The sequence below is a fragment of the Vanacampus margaritifer genome, chromosome 14, assembly GCF_051991255.1.
Source record: "Vanacampus margaritifer isolate UIUO_Vmar chromosome 14, RoL_Vmar_1.0, whole genome shotgun sequence".
NCBI classification, from domain to species: Eukaryota; Metazoa; Chordata; class Actinopteri; order Syngnathiformes; family Syngnathidae; genus Vanacampus; species Vanacampus margaritifer.
Window position 1 is genome coordinate 6,232,990 of NC_135445.1, and position 25,366 is coordinate 6,258,355.

Genomic DNA, 25,366 nt, shown 5'->3' on the forward strand with positions numbered 1-25,366 from the left:
ACACCTTGCAAAACTGCACTTTGGGAATATGCCACGACTAGTACTACCGATGAAGTGCTAGCTATTAACAAGTAGAATTTTATGTCACCAAAAGCATGCAATTGTCAACAGTTTAGTCTCACTAGACTAGTAACATACACTGTAGTTGTCCTACCAGTATGCAAAAAATCATGCAGTAGTGGGATTTTTTTTGCTAGTAAGTTAAAGTCATTCTACTAGTGCAAAGAACAAAGCAGTCGATGGACCTTTTAGCTTTATCGAAGATATTGAATAGTGAAGTGGCTTGTTCTGAGCATAGAAGTCGACAATATTATGATGAAAGATGAGTTGAAATTTACTAATAGCATGTTGACACCAAGCACATTACAGATGCCACAAAACTTTAAAAAATAAATAACATTAAATAATAGGTAACATGACTGTTAATATGATAAAATATACTGAAAAAGCAACTGACTGTTCACATTTTTATTTTTTAGTTTGTTACTGTGCAGTGAGATGTTTTCCCTGTGCAAAATATGTGCCCAGGTAAGGCGTTGCTAGTTTCCCAGGAGACCCTGAAGGCATCACTTCCCAACCTCGTACGCAAGCAGGCTGTCAGCCTCACACGCCCCCTCCCTTTTCCTCTCCTGAAGCCCCGCTATCTTTAGCACCGTCGCGGATTACCGTGCACTGTGAGCTGGATCGACTACCTGCTCCATCGCTGCCCCCCTAGCACCGAAGAGAGCTCTTTAAAACGAACTACACGGCGACATTAAAACCCACAAAGGATGGGGGAATGACAACAAACTCCCCGTCCGCGGTTCTCCGTTCCCGACAAGACTACCACCTCCACCACCAGCGACGATGCTGCCGCTCTCCAGCCCGCGGAGCGAACGTCAACGCCGGGCCTCGACGCTGCTCCTGGCCGCGGTCGTGCTCTGCGTCTTCCGCGCCGCTGCTAGCCTCCCAGGTAAAATGCGACACACACAGCCACGATTAGCAGAAAAAAATATCCACCATGTGCACTTTAGTCGTCGTGTTTTTTTTTGTTTTTTTTTACATTTTATTTTGGTAAACCAAATTTTTGCGTCTACGTGCGTCATCTGGGGGCATCTTTAATGAACGAGCCTTCTGGCACCTGTCAGCCTGACATAGCTTTGCGTCAAAATGGAGACGTTTAAAACACAAATCGGGAGCACTGAGCGACAATATTATTGTGAACACGCTTTTCCGCGGTATGTTGTCGACGTAGTCGCCTGCTATTTTGCTTTTGTGCAGGTTGAGTGAGCAGGTGGAAATAGACAACAAGGGAAAATCCATTTAAATGTCATCGTTCCTTTCCTTGTTAGCATTTCCTTTGCGGTTCACGTTTTACATAATTTTAACATATTTCCAACTCAGTTTTTGTAGGTAGATATCTTGGTCATTATGACAGTGTTTTTCAACATTTATTTAGCCTTGTTATTTTTTTTTAATTAGGGAGAACAAAAATAACAAATTCAGGTCACACCACCAATCAATAAAAATGTCAGAAAAATTATGCAGTGCAACAAAGTGAGAGCATCCTAAAGTATCAACACCATTCAGCGTTATTCAATACAAACAAACCACCTTGGCTTAACATGTAGCTAATACATAGTATTAGCTAGCATGCTAGCTTAAATAACAGTAGCAAAAAAAGAGATTCAATTATTGTGAAAATATATGTACAGTATTTTAAAAGTTTGATTTGAGATAATTATTTTGAGAGACGAAAACTAATACGGTGGCTCGTCCCCATAGCTTTCCATTTCCTTTTAGAATTACACGATCAAGTGTTCTTATGGGTCTTTATATTGCCCGCCGCAGTATGCTTCTGTGTCGTAACCGATGGGGCCGGGGCAAGATAATCTGCTCTTATTTCAGCACGATAACCATGTGAGAGCAGCAACAGCTGGATAATCAAACGTCATCTCCGACTGCTCCCTCCCTTGCACAGAAAGAACACGTTTTCATCAATGTGAATGGGGCGCGATTGTATTTATTCAAACGCATCCACGCCTGCCCGGTCGGTTGTTGTGATGCTGAATTTTTAGGTTATGTGGTAATAAGGAGAGTGGGTGGAGGAAGGGGGTCATGTCAAATGAGCACCGTTTTCATGCGGAAAAAGGTAATTGTGAAATGCAGTGGTATTATCGCGGGCGCTGATGTAGCAAACTATGACGCGTCGTCCACAATCTTGAAACCAGGTTACATAAATGACTGTATTCAGTCAGCAAATTAAACACAAAGAAACCTTCACTTGTCAGTCAATGATCATAGCTAGCATACTAGCCTCAGTAGCATGCTAGCAGAAAATGGCGTGACATCACACAAACAGTATCAATCAAACTTTACGCACAATAATGAAGGTAACATTGGTAACGCTAAAGTCAACTCGGCCTTCCATTGGGAGTAAACATTGATGGTGTCAACATAAGACTCTTAGCGAATGTTCTGGTGATGTGTTTTGATCTCGTCATGTGCCCCCGTGGCAGAATTAGTCATCGGCGCTTTAGTGGTGAATGGGAGACGGGAGCAGTCAGGTGGTACCGCCACTTACGCACTGCCGCTTGGGGACATGAAGACCACTGAGTCAATTACTGGCTCCAAATGATTCACTTCTTCTGCAGTTATGCAGATTTAGTGTACTACGTATGAAAATTGTCTGTGTGGGATGCTTTCATACCAAACATGCACTGCGTGGTCCAAAACAAAATGGGAATTTACAATCACAGTTGTCGTATTAAGCAAGCTGCTTTCTGATTGCGAGTTCATGATGTATCCCCGATTTGACCCGGAATCTTCCTCGACCAATTTTTGCTACTTGCGTGAACAATTACGGTTAATTATAAAGTCTAAATTCACTGCCTCTGGACCAGGAGCACTTCCCAAATCAGCTTACCGTTTGGGAAAATCTGATCGTTTTCGTGTTACTTACTGCATCCGCGCAGTTTATTTTTAGATCTATTGTTTTTTCACCTCATTGTTTTCACACTCTCTCTGAGCAGCTTTCAAAATTGCACCTATTTTGTGAGGAATTACTGGCAGATCAGTAACCATTCAAAAAGCAACCAGGAAACTCATCAATAGTATTGACCCGCCTCATTGTGCTCTTTGTCGTTGCAACTTAAAAAAAAAAAAGTAGGTGGGTGAGCCAAAGATTCTTTTTAATCCCTCTTTCAAACCGCTTCCCACTTCTCTTCCTCACCTTGATTTCTACACATCAAAGTGTGTTGGCCATGGGAAAGTCACGCTCTCAATGATGTTAAAGCGAGTAGCAAGTGCATTGTGCTTCCGGTTTTCCACTGAGAATAAATAAAAAGGTAAACATTTAGGTATTAAACTCAATCTCCAGGCTGACATAAAGTACCGGTAACAGGATTCTTTTTTTAAACAGCAAACAAATTGAGACTAGGCCTGCAGTTATCAAATATTTTTATAAAATGACTAGTCTAGTTATTCTCCAATACGGGCCTGGTGAGTGACGTGGGTGCCGGCGTTTGTCATGATCTCAGGTTAGCAACTGGCTAACAGTTAGCCAGTAGACAGTCTTTCCCGTTTTTTTTTTCTAGTACGTTGTCGTGACGTCTGTGCTTCATTTAGCAGAGGGGGATCACCCAGTGGCCAAAGGGTTGGCGGTTCGAATCCTGGTTAAGAATATCAGCTGCATTAAAATCCAGTAGCGTATCAGGGTTTAAATGTTCTTGAAAATAATATTATTGCTAGTCCCCGTGACATTATTCACAGTTTGATCATTAACACTGTGGAAAAATATTGATTAGTCTAGCAATTCTCCAATACGGGCCTGGTGAGTGACGTGGGTGCCAGCGTTTGTTATGATCTCAGGTTAGCAACTGGCTAACAGTTAGCCAGTAGACAGTCTTTCCCGTTTTTTTTTTCTAGTACGTTGTTGTGATGTCTGTGCTTCATTTAGCAGAGGGGGATCACCCAGTGGCCAAAGGGTTGGCGGTTCGAATCCTGGTTAAGAATATCAGCTGCATTAAAATCCAGTAGTGTATTAGGTTTTAAATGTTCATGAAAATAATATTATTGCTAGTCCCCGTGACATTATTTACAGTTTGATCATTAACACTGTGGAAAAATATTGATTATTCTAGCAATTCTCCAATACGGGCCTGGTGAGTGACGAGGGTGCCAGCGTTTGTTATGATTGCAGGTTAGCAACTGGCTAACAGTTAGGCAGTAGACAGTCTTTCCCGTTTTTTCTAGTATGTTGTTGTGACGTCTGTGCTTCATTTGGCAGAGGGGGTCGTCCAGTTGCCAAAAGGTTGGCGGTTCGAATCCTGGTTAAAAATATCAGATGCATTAAAATCCAGTAGCGTATTAGGTTTTAAATGTTCATAAAAATAATATTATTGCTAGTCCCCGTGACATTATTCACAGTTAAATCATTAACAATGTGGAAAAATATAGGAAAATTGTACTAAAAAGTTAAATACAACTGAACTATACTTAAGCAATGATTTCTTACTTTATTTGTGTGCCACTAGAGTGAGTCCAAGTATCACTAATGGTACTAGTACCACTCTCTAAGAATCACTGGTGTAGATAAAGCGCTATACTGTGTAAGTGTACTCCACTTCGCATTTACCATTTCAACTTGTTAAACATGTTAAACTATGTCAGGGATTTCACTTTTTTGTTTTGTTTTTTTTGTTTCCCACTTCCCACCAACAATGGCAGTGATTGTCTTAGCTACTTAAAATACTTTTGAGTAGCATGCCTGCCAGTGCTGTCACCTCACATCGCACATGTTGAGACAGCCAGTCTATTTTTGACATCACCGCAGATTGCTTTTAAAAAGCAGACCGTTGCTATGGAAAACATTTGAAAAAACAATTTAATTGGTAGCTCATTAGTAGCGGTAATCCGATAAGAATCAAAAACGGGCAAAAACCAAGATTCCCTACACTCGCTTCCTGATGCGATTAATCAATCGATCCATTTTTATCAGTTTAGTAATCCATCTCTACGCGGATTGGGATACTCTGGCCAAGAAATATATCGCACTCATATTGAATCGTGAGATTCCCGCCCCTGCTCGTGAGAGGGTGGCAAGCAAATTAATCAGCTTGTTGCATCATCTGGGCCGCCAAGTAGTGAAAATAGAGGAGAATAAATCAAGGCCACCTACATGCCGCCATTGTATAAGCCCCTTTGTTCCGTCTGCTGCGGTGGGAGGTGGCGGTCGGGTGTTTGCTGCTGTCGCTTTGCTTCACTCTAATGATAATGACACAGTAATTATCCCCTGTGCAATGGCTACACTTGTCTGACATAATGAGCGGCATGACGGCGCTACAGCACGTAACAGCAAATCACTCACTTAAATGAATTTTAGGGAGCTTTTTTTTTTCTTCTTCTTTTACATTCTCCGATTCAATAGCGTTTTTTTTTTTTTTTTTTTTTTTACTATTATGTCGTGTGTTTGTTAACCAGATGTAAAGTCATGCCCATTTTCCACCAAGTGTGTGCGTGCTTTTCGTCCGAATCATTGAAGCAGCGTGGGAAAGGAGCGCCTACACAGCACCCGTGAATCAAGCTGATAAGACACGTACTTTCCAAAGAAGGTTGTCACATTTTTCTGAAGCCTTTTTTTTCTGAGAGAGGATGATGCTTTCTGGGGCGATTAGGCAATATTTTCCGCTATGTGGTTCAAGGCCGTGAGGCGTGAAAGAAGCTCATTTTTTAAGGGTTCAGTCGCGACTATAGTGACCAAAATCATAAATCATTAATTTTGCCAAATTATTCATTATGTCGCATACAGGTGTGGCTCAGTAAATTTGAATATTATAAAAAAAAGAAATCATTTAATTTAAATTAGTATTATTTCAGTTAAAAAAGTGAAACATTATACGCATAGAAAAGTACATTTCGCATTACTTTACTCAAAAATATTTGGGATTTCTGACGTTATAGTCCAATTTCTTGAGATGGAAACTTTCAAAATTTTGAAAAAAAAAAAAATAATCATGAAATATTTTCATATGTCATCTTTCTCAGTTGTGCCTGTTAATCACTTTGGTTTGCGATGGGAGAAGCCTAAAGAACAACTATCTTTTTGAGATGCTAAATATTGTAGTAATGATGATTTAAATTATAAATATTAATACAACAGCCCTCTAACTTAAAAAAAATTAAATAAAAATCTGCCGATTTTTTTGGGGTGGGGTGTTTTAATGGGTTCGTCACGTGGTTGGGGGGCATAAATACAAAAAAATATATTTAAAAAAAATCAGTCAGGCCCAATTTCATCGTAAAACATATTCAAGAAAACAAAATTTTCACCGGTTAACATTTAGTATAAAAATAAATGATACTCCATTAAATCTGACATGTTACAGTATGTATCAATGGCGGCGTATTAAAGCCTGCATCTTGCTCAACTGGAAATCGTCTACCCCCCTATTTGAGAAGGACTAATTTAGAGCATTGCAATATTTGTTATTCATATCGGCTACACCAAATTTCGCTATTCTGTCGAATACCGGCAAAGATATGTTGGATTTGTAGCAGCTCAGAATCTTTTGAGAGCTCAGTGTGGGCCAAAAAGATCACTTCCTTTTCAACTTTTGTTGAAGTTGTGATTTTTTTTTTCCCCCCATAAATATCAATATCATTCAAAAATTTATATTTTTACTTTCGACAAATCTCTCACCGGAACTGGATTGTTTTGTTGAAAAACATTCATGTGTGTGGATTGTAGTCATTTCCAAGAAAATGTACTTTCACATCCTCTTTAGAGTTTAGACCTGATGAAGTCCACTAGCTCGCACATAGCAACGCCCTTGTTGAAATAAACGCTAATCTTATGAAATTAATTACGCAAGACAAACAAGTCTTAAGGACCAATACGTGTATCGTAATAATGTATCATCCCCACCCTCAATATTTTCTCCTCTTTTTCTAAATGTAAACATTAATGTGCTCTTTACATGTGTCATTGGTGTACCCTCAATGTCATATATTATTCAGTATATAAGGGCTATTATCGCACTCTGTCTTTAAAATGCTTATCGTAATGAGCTCCCCGGGGAGAATTAAAAGGCGCCGTGAGGTTTGCCAACCGTGCTCCCGCTCATGGGAAATAAACGGCGCGTGCACAAATCAAGTGGCGGGGTGCCTACGAGAGCGCTTTCCACTTGATTAGGAACGTTACGCTCACTTCCTGGATGCCGTCGGCGCGTCAGGAAATCAACACAATGGGAGTACACCGCCAGCCAACTCCTCTTATTTCCTGCCCTCGCACGGTGGCATTCCATGTGCCGTCGCTGTACAACTCGCAGGGACATAATATAGCTGACACAAAAGGCGACCGCAGTGTTGTTGACTAGACTGTGTTAGTAGAAGGTCTGTTTGCCTTTTTTTTTAGGTGAAGCCTGGCAACAGCAGCAGATGTAGTCGTTTTTTCTCTCTCTCATAACAAGATCTCGGGTAGCGAGCGTTGCATAATGTGTTTTTTTCACACTATCGTAATCAGTCGGCATGCTGCGGAATAGCGTCCTTGTTTTTTTTTAGTTTATTTAACCCTGGAGAACCCACGGGGTCAAATTTGGCCCCTATAAATTCTGCTACTTAAATAGCAAAGACCTTTTGTTTGTTTTTTTCCAAATTTAACTTCAAAAGTCCAGAGTGCCACTTCTGACCCCTGCATGGGGCCATCTAGTGGATGAATATTGCACTTACATGAGCCAGAGTGGTGGTGACAAGATGGCTGCCAACATGCTGTTTTGTTGAGCTGGAAGTCAATCCAAACAAAACCATCTTCTCAGCAAACCATCAGATGGTAAAATTGTGGGGTTTTTTTGTTAATCTATTTCATATCATGTTGCAGAATGCCTAGGAGTATGTTTTATATACATATTTTGATAAATTAGCAACTCTGAGCTAGTTTAAAAAAAAGGGTTAAAATTGAAAAAACATATTTTGGTGTTCAGTGAATTTATAGCAGTCATTTAATGTATAATTCATAATTTTCCAAAGAAAAAAAGGGTTCTCCAGGGTTAATTCGTTTTCCCCCTCAATTTGCTTGGTTCCTCATCCTTTGGAAGACGGCATCGACATTAGTGAAGTGTGAAAGCGTTTCCGCGTACATGCACAGTAATTAATGCGCATTTATTTGGCCGGCCCCCATCGCAGATTTTCACACTCCCGCGCCTTTTGGCCGCCCTCGTTCTCTCACCGTTTTCTCCACCTTACGTCGCCGTAGCGACGCACGGGCAGTCGCTTCGTTGTTTTTTTCACGCACATATGCTTGCTTTGTGTTTGTGTGAAGAATAATTACCTGCGCACATGTGACTGTAATACGTTCCGCCATATTAATTTCGGTGGAACTGCTGACTGGCACCGCTGAGATTTGTACTGCATTATTATAATGTGCAGATGTTGGAGCCAAATCCACGTCGATGGATGGTTTGTCACGAGGGGACGTTCCAAGTTCTGGTTGGATTTGCTCTAGAGTTCGGTACAGCGCGGAAATGACCTGACTGTAATTTTGTAATTTGCCATTTACTACATCTAGTATAAAGGCATAATTATAGTAGATATTTGCAGAGCTGAGCACTTCCTATAATCGTCAATTCCCGTTGGTGACGATGCCCACCTTTCGCCGAGTGCTAACGCATTTTTGGCGAATGCGTTACGACGCCAAGTCTCACAAAAATAATGGAAGTGTTCGGTTTAGGTGAACGGTATGGGATTTTTTTTAATAGGTTTTAGGTGAACTAATGAATACACTCGCACGCACGCACATACACATTATCACCCACATACAAAAAGAAAAAAAGGAGAGCAGTGATGATGACATGTCAAATCGGTAAAATTACCGTATGAACAATACTGAGCTCTCCAGAAAAAAAAAAGTCTCACAAAAATACACGGACCGTCTGTACTCACCGTGATCGACGTGAAGCTGCTAGCTTCTGCTAAAATGGCTGGTACCGATATTCGACCCATTTGACAAATATCGGTGCAGCTCAAATCTAGTGTCCTACTTTGCAATGATTCAATCGTAGCGAGTTTGCTTTTCGAGAGAGCAACTTGGAAGTTTCGCTACGTCCACGCTATGGAAATGAGAGCACGCATCATTCAAAGTGTTTACGTGTTACAGGAACTTGAAAAGCTAGCAACTTTTGACCGTGAGCTGTTTTAAAGCATTCGCGAAGATGCTCCGCTGTTAAATTGATGCTGGATGTTATTGTTTGAGTTGTTGAGTGTTTGTGGTCTGACTGGCCTGAAGGGCTTAGAAGCTTGTTTTCAAGCCTTTTAGTGCTGCCATTGCGGTTGGTGAACGTCTCTTATGACCGGCGGTGCTTGATGCGGTTGTCCAGAGGGCAGGACGGTGACGTCATGGTCATGGACACACAGACTGGGAAACTCCTCTAAAAAAAATAAGTTTGAGCTGCTGCCTTAGAGTAAAGGACAGCACATTCCTTCTTCACATAAGGACCTCTGGAGTGCTTTGGAGAGCTTGAACTTCGAGTGTCCTCGTTCATGTTAGTTTCCCAGACATGAACTGTAATGCTAGGGACTCAGGGAGTGTATTTTCGGCTTCTCCACCGTCCTCTGGAACCCCTAGGAAACATTAATTACCATCATCTGACTTTTACGAGACTTAAGACTCACGTTAGGTATTCACCTGGATTCAGATCATTCTTTCAGTTCCTCAACTATAGCCCTGTGACATGTTCCCCCATTACGTCATTTGGGGTTTTCCCTTTGATCCGAATTTAGCCTGCAGTCCCAGCCAAGTTATAATTGAGCTCAGATTTTTCTTTTTAAGCCTTGATTTGAACACACCCAAAAATAGCAGCATGAGTCATCCTCGTACCCAATATGACAGACTCGAGAGCATCTATACTTCATGTTTTTTTTTAATGTGGCCACAATTGTCTTCTCTTTTTGGAATTTAAGCGACTCGTCTCTATTTGTACCGATAGCCTTTCTTTAAGAGGTCAAGGCATTGAAAGAAACCAGCAGGAACAAGTGAAGTCAAACCTCTCAGGAGCAGGAAGGAAGCAGCGAGTGATAAAATTAGATGCTCTAATGATAGGTGGAGGGATAATAAAGTGATAATGAGGAATAAGACATTTTATCATGGTTTACACCCACAAAAGAAGAGCAGGTGCGAGCTGTTGTCATTCACTGTGCAACAAACTTTCTCTCAGAGAATATTTATGAAGCTTGCCCAGGTGTTAAATCACAAGCTATAAATATTTTTTCATCTGTTGTTGTTTCACTGCTGACTGCTTGCGCAAGCTGAACAGGTGGCCGAACAATTAAAAGCAAACCAAACAATCCTTAATTGTCGCTAATGCTACGTTAAAGATCGTGTATGCTTTGCTTTGAGTGTGTCATAAATACGAGGGGTGAATAAAGTTTCAAATTCATCATTTCTGTTTAGAATGGTAAGATGTTGAGAGCGCAGTGAAATAGAAACAGTCTGTGTTAAATCTTTGTATGCTTCGTTTGAAGCACAGTGTAGAAACTAGAAAAATTCCCGCGGAGATTTTGAATGGGACTGCTGACTCTTGCAAGGTGGAAAGACGCATGTAGTACTTGTAGTAGTAGCAAGTACTTGTAGTAGTAGTACTTGTAGTTGTAGTAATTTTTGTAGTAGTCAAATGGCCAAGATGGCCGCCGACCCAGGTGGGCGAGGGGGAGAGATTCCTTGGCGTACCTAATCAATTGGCCAAGATGGCGAGCGGAGTGGTCGAGAATCCTGTGTGTACCTAATCAATTGGCCAAGATGGCCGCCCGTACATATTTAGGGCTGCCACAAACACTTGTTTTGATAGTCGACGACGACTAGTCACCAATAGGAGTCGCGATTAGTCGACAGGAGTTTACTAATGTCTCCGTAATCCATAGTAGATGCGCCAATACGTTAGCGTAATGACACAGATTCCTCTTAAGTTACATCACACACACACACACACACACACACACACACACACACACACACACACACACACACACTGTTACCAGTCTGTGCTAATGCTAGCTTAGCTTCCCGACACGGCTGTCCTTATGTCAAAAATGGAATCAGGCAAACAGGCACAATGCGTTTCCATTTTTAGATGCTCGCTTATCACCGTCTGTGTGCCACGAAAGGGGAATTTGCATCGCATTACGTAATTTACGCCCCCTAACCTTCGGATTACGTTGCTAACACTGGTTAGCCATCATACTGCATTACCCACAGTGCTTCTGTTCACAACACCCAAATGAGCATTTCTGCGCATGTGTGTCACAGAAAAGGCAGACGCTGGACAAATAAAGCTTCATGAAACACTTGTGATGCCGTTTGACTCCTCTAGATGGCACTCTTGGTTTAAAGGTATAGTGGAATTAGCATTAGCCTTTATCTTTAAACCATGAACACCATCTAGAGGACTAAAAAAAATATATAAGTGCTTCACGAAGCTTCATTTTCTCATCACAAAGGCGGTAGACAAGCAATTTCGAGAGAAAAATAAATTGTCAAAAAAACAAAAACATTATTTTCGACATTGTCATCTTCCATGACATGGCAGCCCTAAACCTGTTCCTAAATTTTTTTTTTAGTGCGTGTAAATGATCGAGATAAAGGAGAACGGTTGCACTGCTCTCGTGAAAACATAAACCTCTTGGCAAAGGTAATAATTGCTTACAAATCAATAGAAGGAAGGGCTAATAAAACTACGATATCACTCTTGTGTGTTTGCGCCTTCTCAGAAGCACTCTCCCCCTCCTGGCACATCTGCCCCTTCAATTTCTCACATCTTCCCTCATATCGCAAGCCATGCTGCCACGGAGGTCACTTGAATCTCTCCTACAGCCTTCTCGAGTCATGACTAATACTCTCCGCTTATGTAAATATCAGCCAAGGAGGGAGAACGGGTTGAACTATTACCATACGACACACAAAAAGAAAAAGAAAAGCCACAGATTCAAAACTGAGCATTCATACTCAATTTTCACAACATTTAAACAAATGGCGCAAACAACTGTTTTTATTAAGAACAGTGTACACTGTTTTTTCTTGTTTCACTTTTTGTTGTCATTGACACTTGACTCATTTCCATATTTTTCTTTCATTTTTGTCAATAAATAATGCATGAATTTAAATGACAAAACTCTTATTCATGAAGCATACTGACTATATAGCACGGATGTGCAATAGTATTTGAGCTGAACCATTCTGAGATTAAAAAAATACTTTTTTTTTTTCTTACAACGATATAATCTTTCCTCTACCACAAAACCTCGTTTTAAAAAAAAACAAAAAAACCTTGAGTTTAATCTCTTTAAAACCTCAGTCACCTTCTGACATCAGCTTTACTTCCTATGAACACAAAACCATATTTAATTCATGACAAAACATTTTTGGTGTGTCACTCTGGAAGCATTCTTCTCGAACGTGTCGGTTTGTGTGTCTCAGCTGGCAGAATGTGCCCTCGCGACATTGACTGTGTCAAAGAGGGACGCCGCATGTGCCAGCTTGGCTCCACCACCTGTGGCCCCTGTTTCTCCGTGCTGGTGGAGGATGAGATGGGTCGCTGCGTGACCAAAAAGAGATTTCGTCAACATGGTATGTAGACGCATGAATGATATTCGCTTACCTTTTACGTTGATTACTTGATTCCTTCTGAGCACATTACAATGGGGCTGAAATTATGAATTGGGTAATTTGATTACTAGGGATGTAACGGTATCCAAACATCACGATATTGTGGGGAGGTTGGTGATAAGTTCACAATATTGTAAAAAAAAAAAAAAAAAGCATAATATTGTGCTTTTGTGTATAACAGCAATGCATATAAACAACCTACAATCTCTAATAACACTTAATATTGAGGCACTTACTTGCTAATGCACGCACACATTGAGTTCCTGCACATATTGGCATATTACGTTCCTCTTCATCCGACCATTAACGTGGATTTAAAACATAGGAGGGCCAAAACATGCCTTGTGAAAATTAAACTGCACTAAAAAACTAGCCACCAGAGGGTGCTAGAATTGCACAAATAAAAATCAACCTGGCTTTTTTAACAGATGTGTTGCTTTTAATATTGTGACGTGACGATGACGATATTGTGGCAGTTTTAATATCACAATATCGCGATATTGCCGTTGTCGTTACATCCCTATTGATTGAAAAAGGTTACCACAACATGGCAGGGATAATTTTTCCACATAGACTGTAAATGTGGGTGCACACGCGCCACTCTGTGTAGAAATAAATTGGTGTGATGGTAGGACCAAAGGGTATGTAAGATGCAGATCATTTCCATTTGGGGGTGTTTTCACACATAAAAAAAGAAGGTACAAGGTGTCTACTGCAAAAGAAAAGTGTCTTTCATAAATAATTTTAAATTCCCATATACAGTAAATTTCAACAAAATGTCGATTAATCATTTTATTTTTTTTTAATTTAAATCTAAATGTAACTTTTCATTTTTATTTCATTTTTTATTTTACCCCCACATTAGATCAATGCATTTCATGCACAATTAACTTGTCCGGTAACAGGAAACATGATTAAGGAAAGAACACGATTAGCACACGGGCCGGCTGAAATAGCATCTCTGTCTGGCACGATGTCTCCTACCCCGACTTGTCACCAGACAATAGCGTGACATTTACAGGTCGTGCAGGGCTTTTGCATTTCTGTTATAAAAGTTTTAAGCAAAGAGCTGTGATGAGCTGCAGTAATTTGTGTTGTCGTCTCAAGCGGGCACACCTTAAGACAAACCTCATTAGTGCTGAAGCTAGACGAGTATACAAAGGCTACTGGCTTACCCTTAAATAAACATTTATGCGGATCTAGTTTGTCTTCTTGGATATATATTTTTTTTAAAGTTTTTTTAAAGCATGCAGTCACACAACAACCGAGGCAAAACTTAGCCACCAAGGGTTCTAAAAAAAAAAGTCAAGATGAATCTCTATCCTTAACATCAATTACTACTTTCCTTTTCAGCCAGGGCTTCGGTTGGCATCTTAAGCTGTCCCAGAAAGCACAAAATGGCGATCTGGTGAATTTATGAGTAGTTAACTGGCATTCAAAAAAATGCTTTTAGCCAAGCTAAATGGAAACTTAGTTTTATTTCTTGGTTGCTATCTCTTGTGTATGTCCTTGCACACATCTCTGTTCCTCTCAACCAAGCTCCCTCCCGTTCGATCGTCTATTGATTTTGGCCTCGCCCCCTGCTTGCTTATCCATCTTGGCTTGATGGCTTTATTCCCTCTGTCCGTCACTGTCTCCAGTATCTCCCGCAATTGTCTCTTCTCTTGCTCTCTGCATCCCCGCGACGCCGCTCGCTCGGCCTCTATCGCCCATCATCCGTGTTTCTGACAAATATGGCGCAGTGTGATGTGATCCTCTGGGGGATTTATTTTTATTTATTTTAATCTGGCCCTGCCCCTGCTGCTGCTGCTGCTGCAACAAACACGTGCACCGCCCCCGCACTCTGGCGACTTAAATCGCTTCGCCGTCGTAGATCTGATGGCTTTCACGCCATTAAACCGAATGTCATTTTAGAGAAGATCCACTCTGCAAAAAAACATATTTTTCTCACATTGGGCATAAATTGCAGAAATTGAAACGTGTCACCTTATCACTGCGTGTGCGTTTTGTGTGTGTTTCTCATAGAAGGCGCGTGTGTGTGTGCGTGCTGGAGGATTAATAATTCAGATGGCTCTGCAGCAAGGGAGCATACAGTAGAAACTTGGCTCAAATTATTGGCGGCAACACGACAGACAAATGAACAGGAAATAAATGTGAGGATATACTGTCGATATAGAGTCAGGATATAAAAAGGAGACCAATATTTTTACTTTATTTGGGGTTAATCAGAGGCCCTTTAAATCCTGGTGCTCGGGGACCGGAATCCAGCCTGTTTTCCATGTCTCCCACAGCCAACACAGGTGATTCATATCATCAGCTAATTAATAAGCTCTGGAGAAGCCTGATAATGACCCCCACCTGTGTTGGCTGTGGGAGTACTAATATGTCACTAATATCTAGCCGTGTTATTTATTTTAAAGACAGACCAATATTTTTTGGTGGCCAATATCGATACTGATGATTAGTGGTCAAGAAGAGGAGACTGATAACCAATATTTGGAGCGTTAAAAAAAAAATATTGGCATAAAAAAAAAATTAACTATAAATTCCAGCTCCTAACTTTGTTGAATTGTCTTAAAACATGTTTATTTGAAAACTTTTGAAACTTGCGAAATGTTGGTTTTAAAGTTTTATTTATTTATTTTTATCTCAGACAATAGACATATTTGTTTTTGAATCCTAACAAATGTTCAGGGAGCTCCCAGGGTCATCAATCAATATGTCTTAGAAATGTTTTTTTTCCCCAATTTTTAAATTACTGAAATGTTAAACTTTCACCTATCCTTGTCTTCATTTAAAAAAATAAAATAAAATAAAAAAGAGTTCCCCAAAATCGGAAGCATTTCTTAAAAAGTTAACTGAAGACTTAAATAAATAGATCCCTGAGGTTAACACAGTTTTAAATTCAGATTTTTTATTTTTATTTTTATTTTTTTTTAAAGCTTCCCTTCTTGTAGCAATAGCTCCAATGCTTTTGTCCATTCGTGCATCTGCTCAGGAGTTCTTCTGTCTCCATTTTGTTTTCCTACTTTTGCATTCTGTGTGGAACCTCAAACTCAAATGTCACCTTCGTAAACCTTCTGGGAAGCAAGTAGGGCACAACAGGTTAACACAGGGGAGGTCTGACAGCAGCACTTTATAAAAAAAGTAAACCATCGCGTATTTGACATGCAGGAGTGGCCTTCCATCAGCAAACACGCTGTGCATGTCTCCGTGCCTCCGAGACGTGTTCTTTGGGCGCGCATTGTTCATTCTTCATACACTGTAAAGGTGTTATGTGCTCAAGGCAGGGCTGCTTTGCATCACATCATTTGCAGCTGACCACTTATGCCTTTTACTCTTCTTCTTTTTTCTTTTTTTTAGCATCCTTCTGCTATGATAAATAATTCACCTGTGGGACAGACATAAATTGTAGTTGCTATGATTGCAATTTTTTTTTTCTTAATTGCTGCTGAAAAATATTTTCTGAAAATAATAGTAATAATAATTTTATGCCATCTGAAATCAACATTAAAGTTTTGGAAATAACGTAATGCCCATCCCAATTTCCAACAATATATATATATATATATATTTTAATAAACAGATTTTTTGTGAACCAGCTGTAGAAGTTATTTTACCATCTCACCGTGTAAATTATAGAAAGTACAGTTATCATACATAGATTTACTTAATTTATTAATAATTTATAGGACATTTAATGAGTTCAAATGGGGATTGTTTCACTTAGATTCACTGTGTACTAATGGTTAGCACGTCTCACATTTCTGAGGTTTGAATCAAAGATTTGGTCCTGTGTAGAGTTTGCACCTTCTCCATGTTCTTCTTTTTTTTTCCAATTACCCTGGCTTCCTTCCACAAACACATACATGTAAGGCTAAATGAAGACTCTAGTCTAAATTGTCCATTGGCGGAGATGTTAGTTATAGTTGGATGTTTTATTTGTGCCCTTCTGACAACCATTTAAAGGTGCAACCCACCTCCAGGACAAGTTTTTATTTTTATTTTTTATTTTTTTTTACGTAGATTAAAGCTAATTCCATTTTGAATCACTGCTGCCACCTGTGGCCAAAAAATGAAACTGCACACACCCTTCTTCATGTACACGATGCACACTTAATGTCACATCCACAGCTAAGGTGTTAATCTACTAATGAGAAGATGTTTCAGTCATAAATGGTCAAATAAAAAGGTTATTGTAAAGATATTTGGGGGGGGGGATTGTTACAAAGAGCAACTTTGAAGAAAATATGTGAGAGTTTATTGAAGATTTCCTGCATGGCCTTATCAGTTGTCACTCCCTTTAATAGAAGCTAATGAAATTAACATACAAGTCTGTGACCTTTTTTGCTTCCTTATCTTTCCCCTCGACCATTTGTCGGCCTTTCATTAAAACGCATTGAAAAGAGCACGTCAATTAGAGATATATCCTCACAGTACTGCCTTTTTTCTTCTTCTTCTTTTTGCTGTATTTGAGTACAGCTGCTCTCTTGACTGACCACAAGACGGCAGCAGAGTTCACATATGAAGAACTAAGAGTTCACTGAGGACACACATTTCCTAGCGTAGCATTTTTTTTTTCTTCTTCCAGGAATTGATTTCTAATTTAACACCTTGATAAAGGATTTTTTAGAAGACCAATTCCTTGAATTTCTGTAGGCCTACTGATAATCATTTAGATGTTTTCTTATGTAATAAAAGGATATATTTGCTTCATGGTGAATTTTGTTTTTTCTGTAGTTGAACTGTGTTATTCTAAAGATTCATCTATCTATTTTCTATGCCGCTTATCCTCACCTGGGTCAGCGATTAAAGGGAAAAAATCATTAAATGGATCTACACAATAGATATAATATTATTATTATCATTAATAATAATTATTATTATAATAATGATAATAGTAGTAGTAATAATAATAAAAGTTTAGTTATTTGAATTGAACTACTGAGATAAATTAGGCCTTCCACAGTATTCTAATTTATTGAGATGATCCTGTATTTACTTTTCTGCATAATGGTGTATTTTCTCTGTCATTTGCTTCAAATGTCTTACAGAATTCTAATAACCAATACAATTTGTTTAAAAAGCCACATCCTTTAAAATGTTTATTATTTTTTTTTTTTAATGTAACCACAAAGTAATTTAGAGGTATATTTATATAAGATTTTTTTCTCTATTAAATAAACCAATTTAATAGTTTTTAATAATATATTTTTACCTTGCTTTGTCAAATATTTACATATTATACACTCCTAAACTCCTAGATTCCTAAAATATCCAAAAGGTCATTTTGTAAAGAACATTATTGCTGCTTTTCCCTTTCAATGTTTTATATATATATTTATATAATGTGTATATATATATATATATATATATATATATATATAATTTATTTATTTATTTATTTATTTATTTATTTTTGCTACAGCATATGCAGCTTTTGCACATTCTAAAAAGATAAAAGGATCTTTAAAAAATGCAAGAATAAAAAAATGTTTTTTTTAAAGTTTGCCACCCCTGCTCTAGATATACGAGACATTGCCAAGAAGGAAGTAAGAAGTGTGTGTGTGTGTGTGTGTGTGCTGCTGTGTGGGTACATGTACGTAGTTTCATATTGGGGGGGTTGCAGGTGGAAGTGAGTGTTTTTTGAGTGGGAAAAGATAACAGCACACATGCGTGTCAGTGGCTCTCCTGTTGAGCCGTTTACTGTTTGTTTGTAGTAGCCAACTGCCCCCCCCCATAGTCCACTTCTCGAGGGGTTACGGGCCATTATCGAGTAAGTGACAAAACTCTCTTACGTGGCCGGAAGTGTGCAGCCCGTGGCCAACTGCACACCTACGCTCAATCGCTACTTTTTTTTATGGTAATATATGCAAAGTTCGCTTGGTGCCGTTTGCACTCATTTTACAGCTGAAATACTAAAACAAAAATTAAAAAAAATCCTATAGGAATGACTTTCTACATTTAGCGCCAGACGTATTTCAAACACAAAGTACAAATTTTCACGTTCAACGTTTGCTTCGTTCAGTGCGTGAGAAGAGGAGAGTTTGTGGCTGGATAACTCAAGGTTACTTAAATAAGAGCATATTTGGGTTTTTGTGTGTTTACATGGCCTTTTAAAACCTGAATATGACCTAAATTTGGGTTTTAAAATAGTTTTTGACTGCATGTAAACGTCCTTCATGGCAATGTACGTGCTTATAATACCCTGAGCATCTGTCATTTCCTGACAGGAGCAACCTCCCTGCTCAACTAATCTGTCTCCATGTGATTTTTTTTTTTATATATTTTTTCCGAAGCTCAAGTGGTCTTGAAGAATGATTTTGTATGGGGAAAAAAAAATGGTAGTTTGCATTTGACATCCGATGATGAACCGGAAGCAGATCATTTAATATTTCCCAACCATGCCATCACACCGCTAGGCAAAAACTCTTAAGAGGCTAACGCTGCACTGCTGGAGCTCCCAGCCACCTGCTAGGTACAGATGGCCTAACCCGCCTCCACTGACACCTGTCGCGGCGTGCACTAAATGGCAGACTGCGGAGGGGGTCGGGATGTAACAAAGGCGACGGTGAAAGTGCTGGTTTGTCGTAGCGTACACTTTATCTTAGCCAGATGGTTGACCCTCTGCAGGGGGAGAAAGTGATAATGTAATCATTAATGCAGATATTGGAGTAGTTTATCGGATGGTACAATGCCTTATTTGAATTTTCTATACTTTTTTTTATTTTAATTTTTTTTAATGATTCACCGTTCTGCTACATTGAGAATATCATCTATTGCAGGGTGACTTTATAACAGGAACACTTTGATCGCCGCCATTAACTCCGCTTTCGGGGCCTATTGTCAACGTAGCACATTTACTGAGCCAACGAGCCAAGTTTTTTTGCTGATTGCTCCTGCCCCCTGCTGTGCTTCTTCCCCCGGCCACACACACACACACACACACACACACACACACGCATGTATATACTGGGCTGTGGTTGCCCTGGAGACCCGTCCTGTACTGCAGGAATGTGGCTGACTGTCTGGCCTAAAGGGCTGTTAACATCAGTTTCGTATTGTCTCCCGTTTTCCCACCAGTCAACAAACAAATAAGGCAAGACCCACTGGCACACGCCTTGTCTTGTTGCTTTTATGAGGTAGGTGAGGGAGTACGTTGTGTGATATAATGTAAAGCGGCAAATGACATTACAGTATCTTCTTGCCAGCGCTCACGTTATCTTTAAGTGGTAGACTCGCTTAAAGTCTTACAAGTGCAACGTCAATGTCGCCTTCGAGCTCAAACTAGCCGCCGAAGCCGTCTCGTGTTTTCATTCCTGTGTGGAATGCCGTCAAGTGTACAGAAAAGACAACAAAGTTACTCTCAGGCCGTTGATTGTGTCTTTGCATATATCGACTTTTATTATAGAGCACTTTCAAGACAATCAGATTACACATAACATATGACAACTTAAAAACGATAGCAAAATTATAAACAATAAAAAAATATGTATATTAGTTGGTTTTAAAAGGGAAGTCGGCCCCAAAACATTCTTTATAATATGTTCTATGCTGCCCCACTGGTGTAAAAACAGTATTCTGCTTAAGGGGCTTAATCTCAGGGGCGGCCATTTTGCCACTTGCCCTCGACTGAAAATGACAATGCAGTTGCTCAGAGCTCTCATAACGACCAATTGTGCCTCACCTGTTTTCTGATTTGGTCATGTGACGTTTACAAGCCGAGCCGTGATTGGTCGTTACCTGAGCCCTGAGCAACTGTGATGTCACGTTCAGGCAATAGCAAGTAGCAAAATGGCCGCCCCGTGAGATGAATAATATTTAATTTTTTTCATAATTCATATTCCACAAATGCAATGTTAATCAAAATAGCGTGTTCAGACTAGTGAAGGGCCCTGCAAGCATATTCTTGTCAAGAAAATTTTGCGGTTAATTCCCCTTTAAAAAATGGATGCTGACGCGACAGAAAAAGCCCAAATCCCCTCTGACTTACCTCTCATTTGTCTTTTAGCTAAAGCGCAATTGTATCCAGACTTGGATGAAGAGATCGATTTCATCCACTCATACATTGAAAAACAGGAAGTGTCTGCCATTGAACCCCCAAAGACACATTTGAAACCTCCCGGTAAGAACTTGGCGATCCGTCGACCAAACGGATTCTGTAACGTTCTCCCTTCCGCTTAATCCTTAATTATTTTCTGCCATCTCTGTCGCATGTTCCTCTATCACCTTCAGTCGTCGTCTTATCAGCCAGTGGCGGAAGCAAGATAGCCGCGTCCGAACAGGGGCAGTCGGGCCAAGGTCGCGCCTCAGCCCAAACCCGGAACGGCACCTCTGCAGGCTCCGTTCGTGCAAATCTCAGCAACACGTCCACCCCCCAGCCCACCAGAGCGGACGGTCGAGCGGGTCCGCTTATCGAGAACGCTCGCAAGGACGACAAGATCATCATCAGTGAGTCATGTGATGTTGTTTAAAACTTCTTTTTTTTTTTTTTACAATCCAACTAATACAAAAATCAATTAAAGCATGATTAATGAAGTATCCACTAAAAACTCAGTGCAGCTCTGCTTACCTTGAGGCTTTAACGTGATAGTGTTTCTGACAATGTAGTCGGCGGGATCTTCAGCCGGCCTAGCTTCTAAGTCATGGGTGGAGAACCTGATTAACTCATTCACTGCAATTGACGGTTATAGACGTCATAAATTCATTTTAACTATCTCGATTAGTTTAACATTTTTTTCCCACTTTTGTTAACAAGAGTATGAAAACCTAGAATTTTTTTTGTATATTTAGAACAGATATAATATTTGGGATTAATCGTGAGTTAACTAGTGAAGTCATGCGATTAATTACGATTAAAATACTGACGCCCCTAATTTTTAATAATTTCTTTTTTTTTAATAAAAAAATAATTTTAATTATTTATTTTTTATAATCTTTTTTAAAAGAAAAGATTATTAAAAATTAGGGGCATCAGGCGATTACAATTTATAATCGTAATTAATTGCATGACTTCACTAGTTAACTCACGATAAATCACAAATTTTATATCTGTTCTAATACAATAAAAAAAAATCTAGGTTTTCATAACTCTTGTTAACAAAAGTGGGAAAAATGTTAAACTAATAGAAATGGAAAAAGTGAATTTTTGATGTCTATAGCCATCAATGGCAGTGAATGAGTTAATATATGTCCACTTCAAAAAATATAATTTTTTTTTCCCAACTTGCAGTTGTCATCTCCGTGTTTGTGGTGATCGGCACCATAGCATTGATCCTGGCAACTGTCTGCTATGTCAAGTAAGAAACCACACGAAGACCTGCTTGCACCCATTTCCAATCCCTTGATTGTAAATTTCCAACGTTCCCCCTGCAGGTTGCGCAAAGAATCGCGCCTGGCTCAGAAGGTGGACTATCCCGCCTTCAAGGGAGCAGGTGTGACCGCCGCCACAGGTGCCGGTAAATCGGTACGTGCCGCGCTCGCGGTTATCGGCCAACTTTCAATTTCTCAAACTCACTTCTGCAAAAAAACACGCCGCTAGATTTTAATCTGAAGAGTGCGGCTTTTGTTTTGAGTGTTGTCATATCACACTTCCTCCTTCTTGTTGGCAGATTGGGGATAAAAGTCTGGCGCAAAGTGCTCAGATGTACCACTATCAGCACCAAAAACAGCAGATGCTCTCCATTGGAAAGTATGTTGTTTTTTTTTGCCTCATCTTTAATCGGGAATATTCGACAGCATCCTCTTAACTGTTTTTCTTGTTGTTGTGTTTCCCAGTCACAAACCGGAACAAAAAGTCATTGACCCCGAGGTCACCTCAGACGAAGAAGAGCCAGGAGACTTCACAGTGTACGAGTGTCCTGGACTTGCACCGGTGAGCATGCGCGCACGCACACACACACACATTGACACATGTGATGTAGACGGATTATCCTTCAAGGTCATGCTGATGTTTATAAACTAATCAATTAGCAAATTAATTGACAAGTGTTTTGATTATGGGCAAGTACTGACCTCATTTCAAGATTATCGGTACTCGCTACAATGGCCAATAACAGTATCGGTTGCCCTCTTGTGGCCATTTTATGATTGGCAACTAGTAATGGACAAATGAAGCTTCATGAAGCACTTGTGATATTTTTTGACTCCTCTAGATGGCACTCTTGGTTTAAAGATGCAGTGGAAATGTAATAAATTTTCATTGCACTAGCCTTTATATTTAAACCAAGAGCACCATCTAGAGGAGTAAAAAAAAAAAAAAAAAAAAAAAGCAGAAATGCTTCATGAAGCTTCATGAGGCTTCGTTTTCTCATCACTAATGGGAACTAAAGGCATGCATGATTCTTTAAGTATATGTATAGAAATACAAAAAGATAATAGAAAATTGTCATTAATTTCATGAAAAATGTATATTAGGCAGGGGTGTCAAAATTGGTGCGTTCATTTTGAGCTAATTTAAAGTTCCTTTAACGCCACCAAAAAAAATTTGTACTATTAAAAACTAACGGAACCACCTTGAAAATGAATTAAAACTAACTAAATGTAAAAACCAAAACTCAAAAGGAAATAAAAACGAAAAATTCCAAAAACTATAATCATAACATTGGCGCGCACCCCAGTCGAACTCACACGTGCGCTCTCCTCCACAGACCGGCGAGATGGAGGTGAAAAACCCTCTGTTTGACGACTCCACCATGCATTATCAGGGGAATCAAAAGTGAATGCTGAACACACACACACACGTGCAAACACTCACACTGCATGCAGACAAACGGAGGAAACCCGGCAGAAGACGAGACGATTAAAAAAAACAACAACAAAAAAAACAACGACGTATTGTTTCTCGCTTTTGGCCCTTTACTAATTCTTCCCCGCCTTCTCCATGCCTCCCTCCTGCTTTTATGACCCTCGTGTAATGTTGGGTTCTTTGTGGATTTTTAAGTCTTTTAACACAAAAGGCCTCCTCCTTGAGTTGTTGCTGTGAGCGTCCTGTCCTCAAATTAAATTTTAAACCCTTTACGTTGCAATTTCTCTCCCCGTCATTTCTGCGGCCGCTTCTCAAGACTGCGATGCTACAGCTGGAGCACGTTTACAAAAAGCCGAAAAACAGGCGCCCTTCTTGGTTTTGTCATGCGTAGCTTGCGGCTAAACCACATTCCGAGCAGGAAATATTTAACATCCCGTCTTCTTGAGATTTTAGCGTCGCCGTTCGCCGCCGTTGCCAGTTTTCATTTTTGGTCTGCGCATAAAGATTTTAAGAGTTTATAGATATATGAATATATAAATATTTCAAGTACTTGATGATGTCTGTTGCATGGTTTGACCATACCGTGTTTGAATCATGGCAATGCAAAAATCCTGCTGCCTGCCGTTATGTATGCAGCTTGTCGCTGGAGGAGGAATGTAAAGTCACTCTGAAAGTGACTCTCAAGCATTTGAATGACATTTTCGGGTGGGTGGGAAGGTGTAGTATTTTTTTTTTATTTTTTATTTATTTTTATTTTCCGGGGGGGGGGGGGGGGCAGACTATATTAATAGATGTGTCGTTGGTCAATTTCACTATCTTGTGCTGTCCCGCTCTTTCCTCAAAGTCAACCTCCTGCTGCAAAAATGTACACAAAAGAGTGAAAGTGTTCACCTTTTATAGATATTTGTACATGCAGAACAAGGATCGGTAATAAAACTTTTTACCACGTCAATTTTACTACTCTCTTTGTTTGACGCATTCTGAAGGTTTTGTGTTCGCCATAATAACTCTTCAAAAAGATGCTTTAAGCAGTTTATTGCCACTGTCAAAGTAATCGGAACAATACTAACCGGCATATTTTCTTTATCCTCTGCCAAGAATGACCAAGATTAATGCAGCTCACTGAGGTGCAGGGACCGTTTACACCTACAGTAATATTTAATACTTAGTTTATGTCTTGAGGTCTATTTCCTCACATTGTGGCCAGGTGAGTTTATTTACTCAACTGCAGAAAGTACAAGAAGGCTATTATTGATATAACATTTGTCAGACAATTTAACCAAATTTAAATCTAATACTTGACTCACCGAAAGTCACAACAACTTATTTTTCCCCTTTTTTTTTTATTTTTATTATTCGAACATAAACTAAGGGATTTTTTTTTTTTTCAACATGGCATAAGTTTCTTGCCCGGAATTACTGCACACAGGAAATGCACTGCTTATGTTGTGTACGTCGTGGCCTCTAGGGGGCAGCGTGGTGCACACATGCAGACAACAAGTACATCTGGTCGGGGGGGGAAAAACCTGAAGAAATTTGCGACAAACTCCAGTGGTATTTATTTCAAATGTCAAGTTTATATTTCAACATTCCTTAGCACGTCTATAGCGGTTCATATCACGTATTAGCATTAAGCTAGCGAGCACTCTTTTTTTTTTTTTTTTTTATTATTATTTTTTTTTAAAGACTGCTCACTGCTTGCCAAACTGCACACAGAAGAGTTACAAGCAATATGACAGGCTGGTATTAAGTGTTATAATATCGGAGCGTTTTTTTATGGGAGACTACAGTATCGGATATCCCTATAAAATGTGGATAATAAGTAAGAAGAATAAATGTTTTCTCTTTAAGAAAGCAATTGTAAATTCGAATTGGTAATGCAAAGTGTCAACAGTGATTGTGATCTGCTCGCTTGTCTTTCGTCTCCAAACAAACAAATCAGGGCGTCATTTGAAATGTATCCTAGCAAACAAAGTGTAACGCTACAC

At 39.6% G+C, this 25,366-nt stretch overlaps 1 protein-coding gene across 1 annotated transcript; it reads left to right on the top strand.

Moving 5' to 3' along the window:
- The first annotated feature begins 591 nt into the window (after positions 1 to 591).
- npdc1a (neural proliferation, differentiation and control, 1a) lies at positions 592 to 24,330 on the top strand. Its single transcript, XM_077542772.1, has 9 exons — positions 592 to 952; positions 12,443 to 12,592; positions 20,643 to 20,756; positions 20,867 to 21,082; positions 21,864 to 21,930; positions 22,007 to 22,097; positions 22,243 to 22,322; positions 22,409 to 22,505; positions 23,281 to 24,330. The coding sequence occupies exons 1-9, from the start codon at positions 847 to 849 to the stop codon at positions 23,350 to 23,352; spliced, it is 993 nt and encodes a 330-aa protein (XP_077398898.1). The 5' UTR covers positions 592 to 846; the 3' UTR covers positions 23,353 to 24,330.
- Positions 24,331 to 25,366: the final 1,036 nt, after the last annotated feature.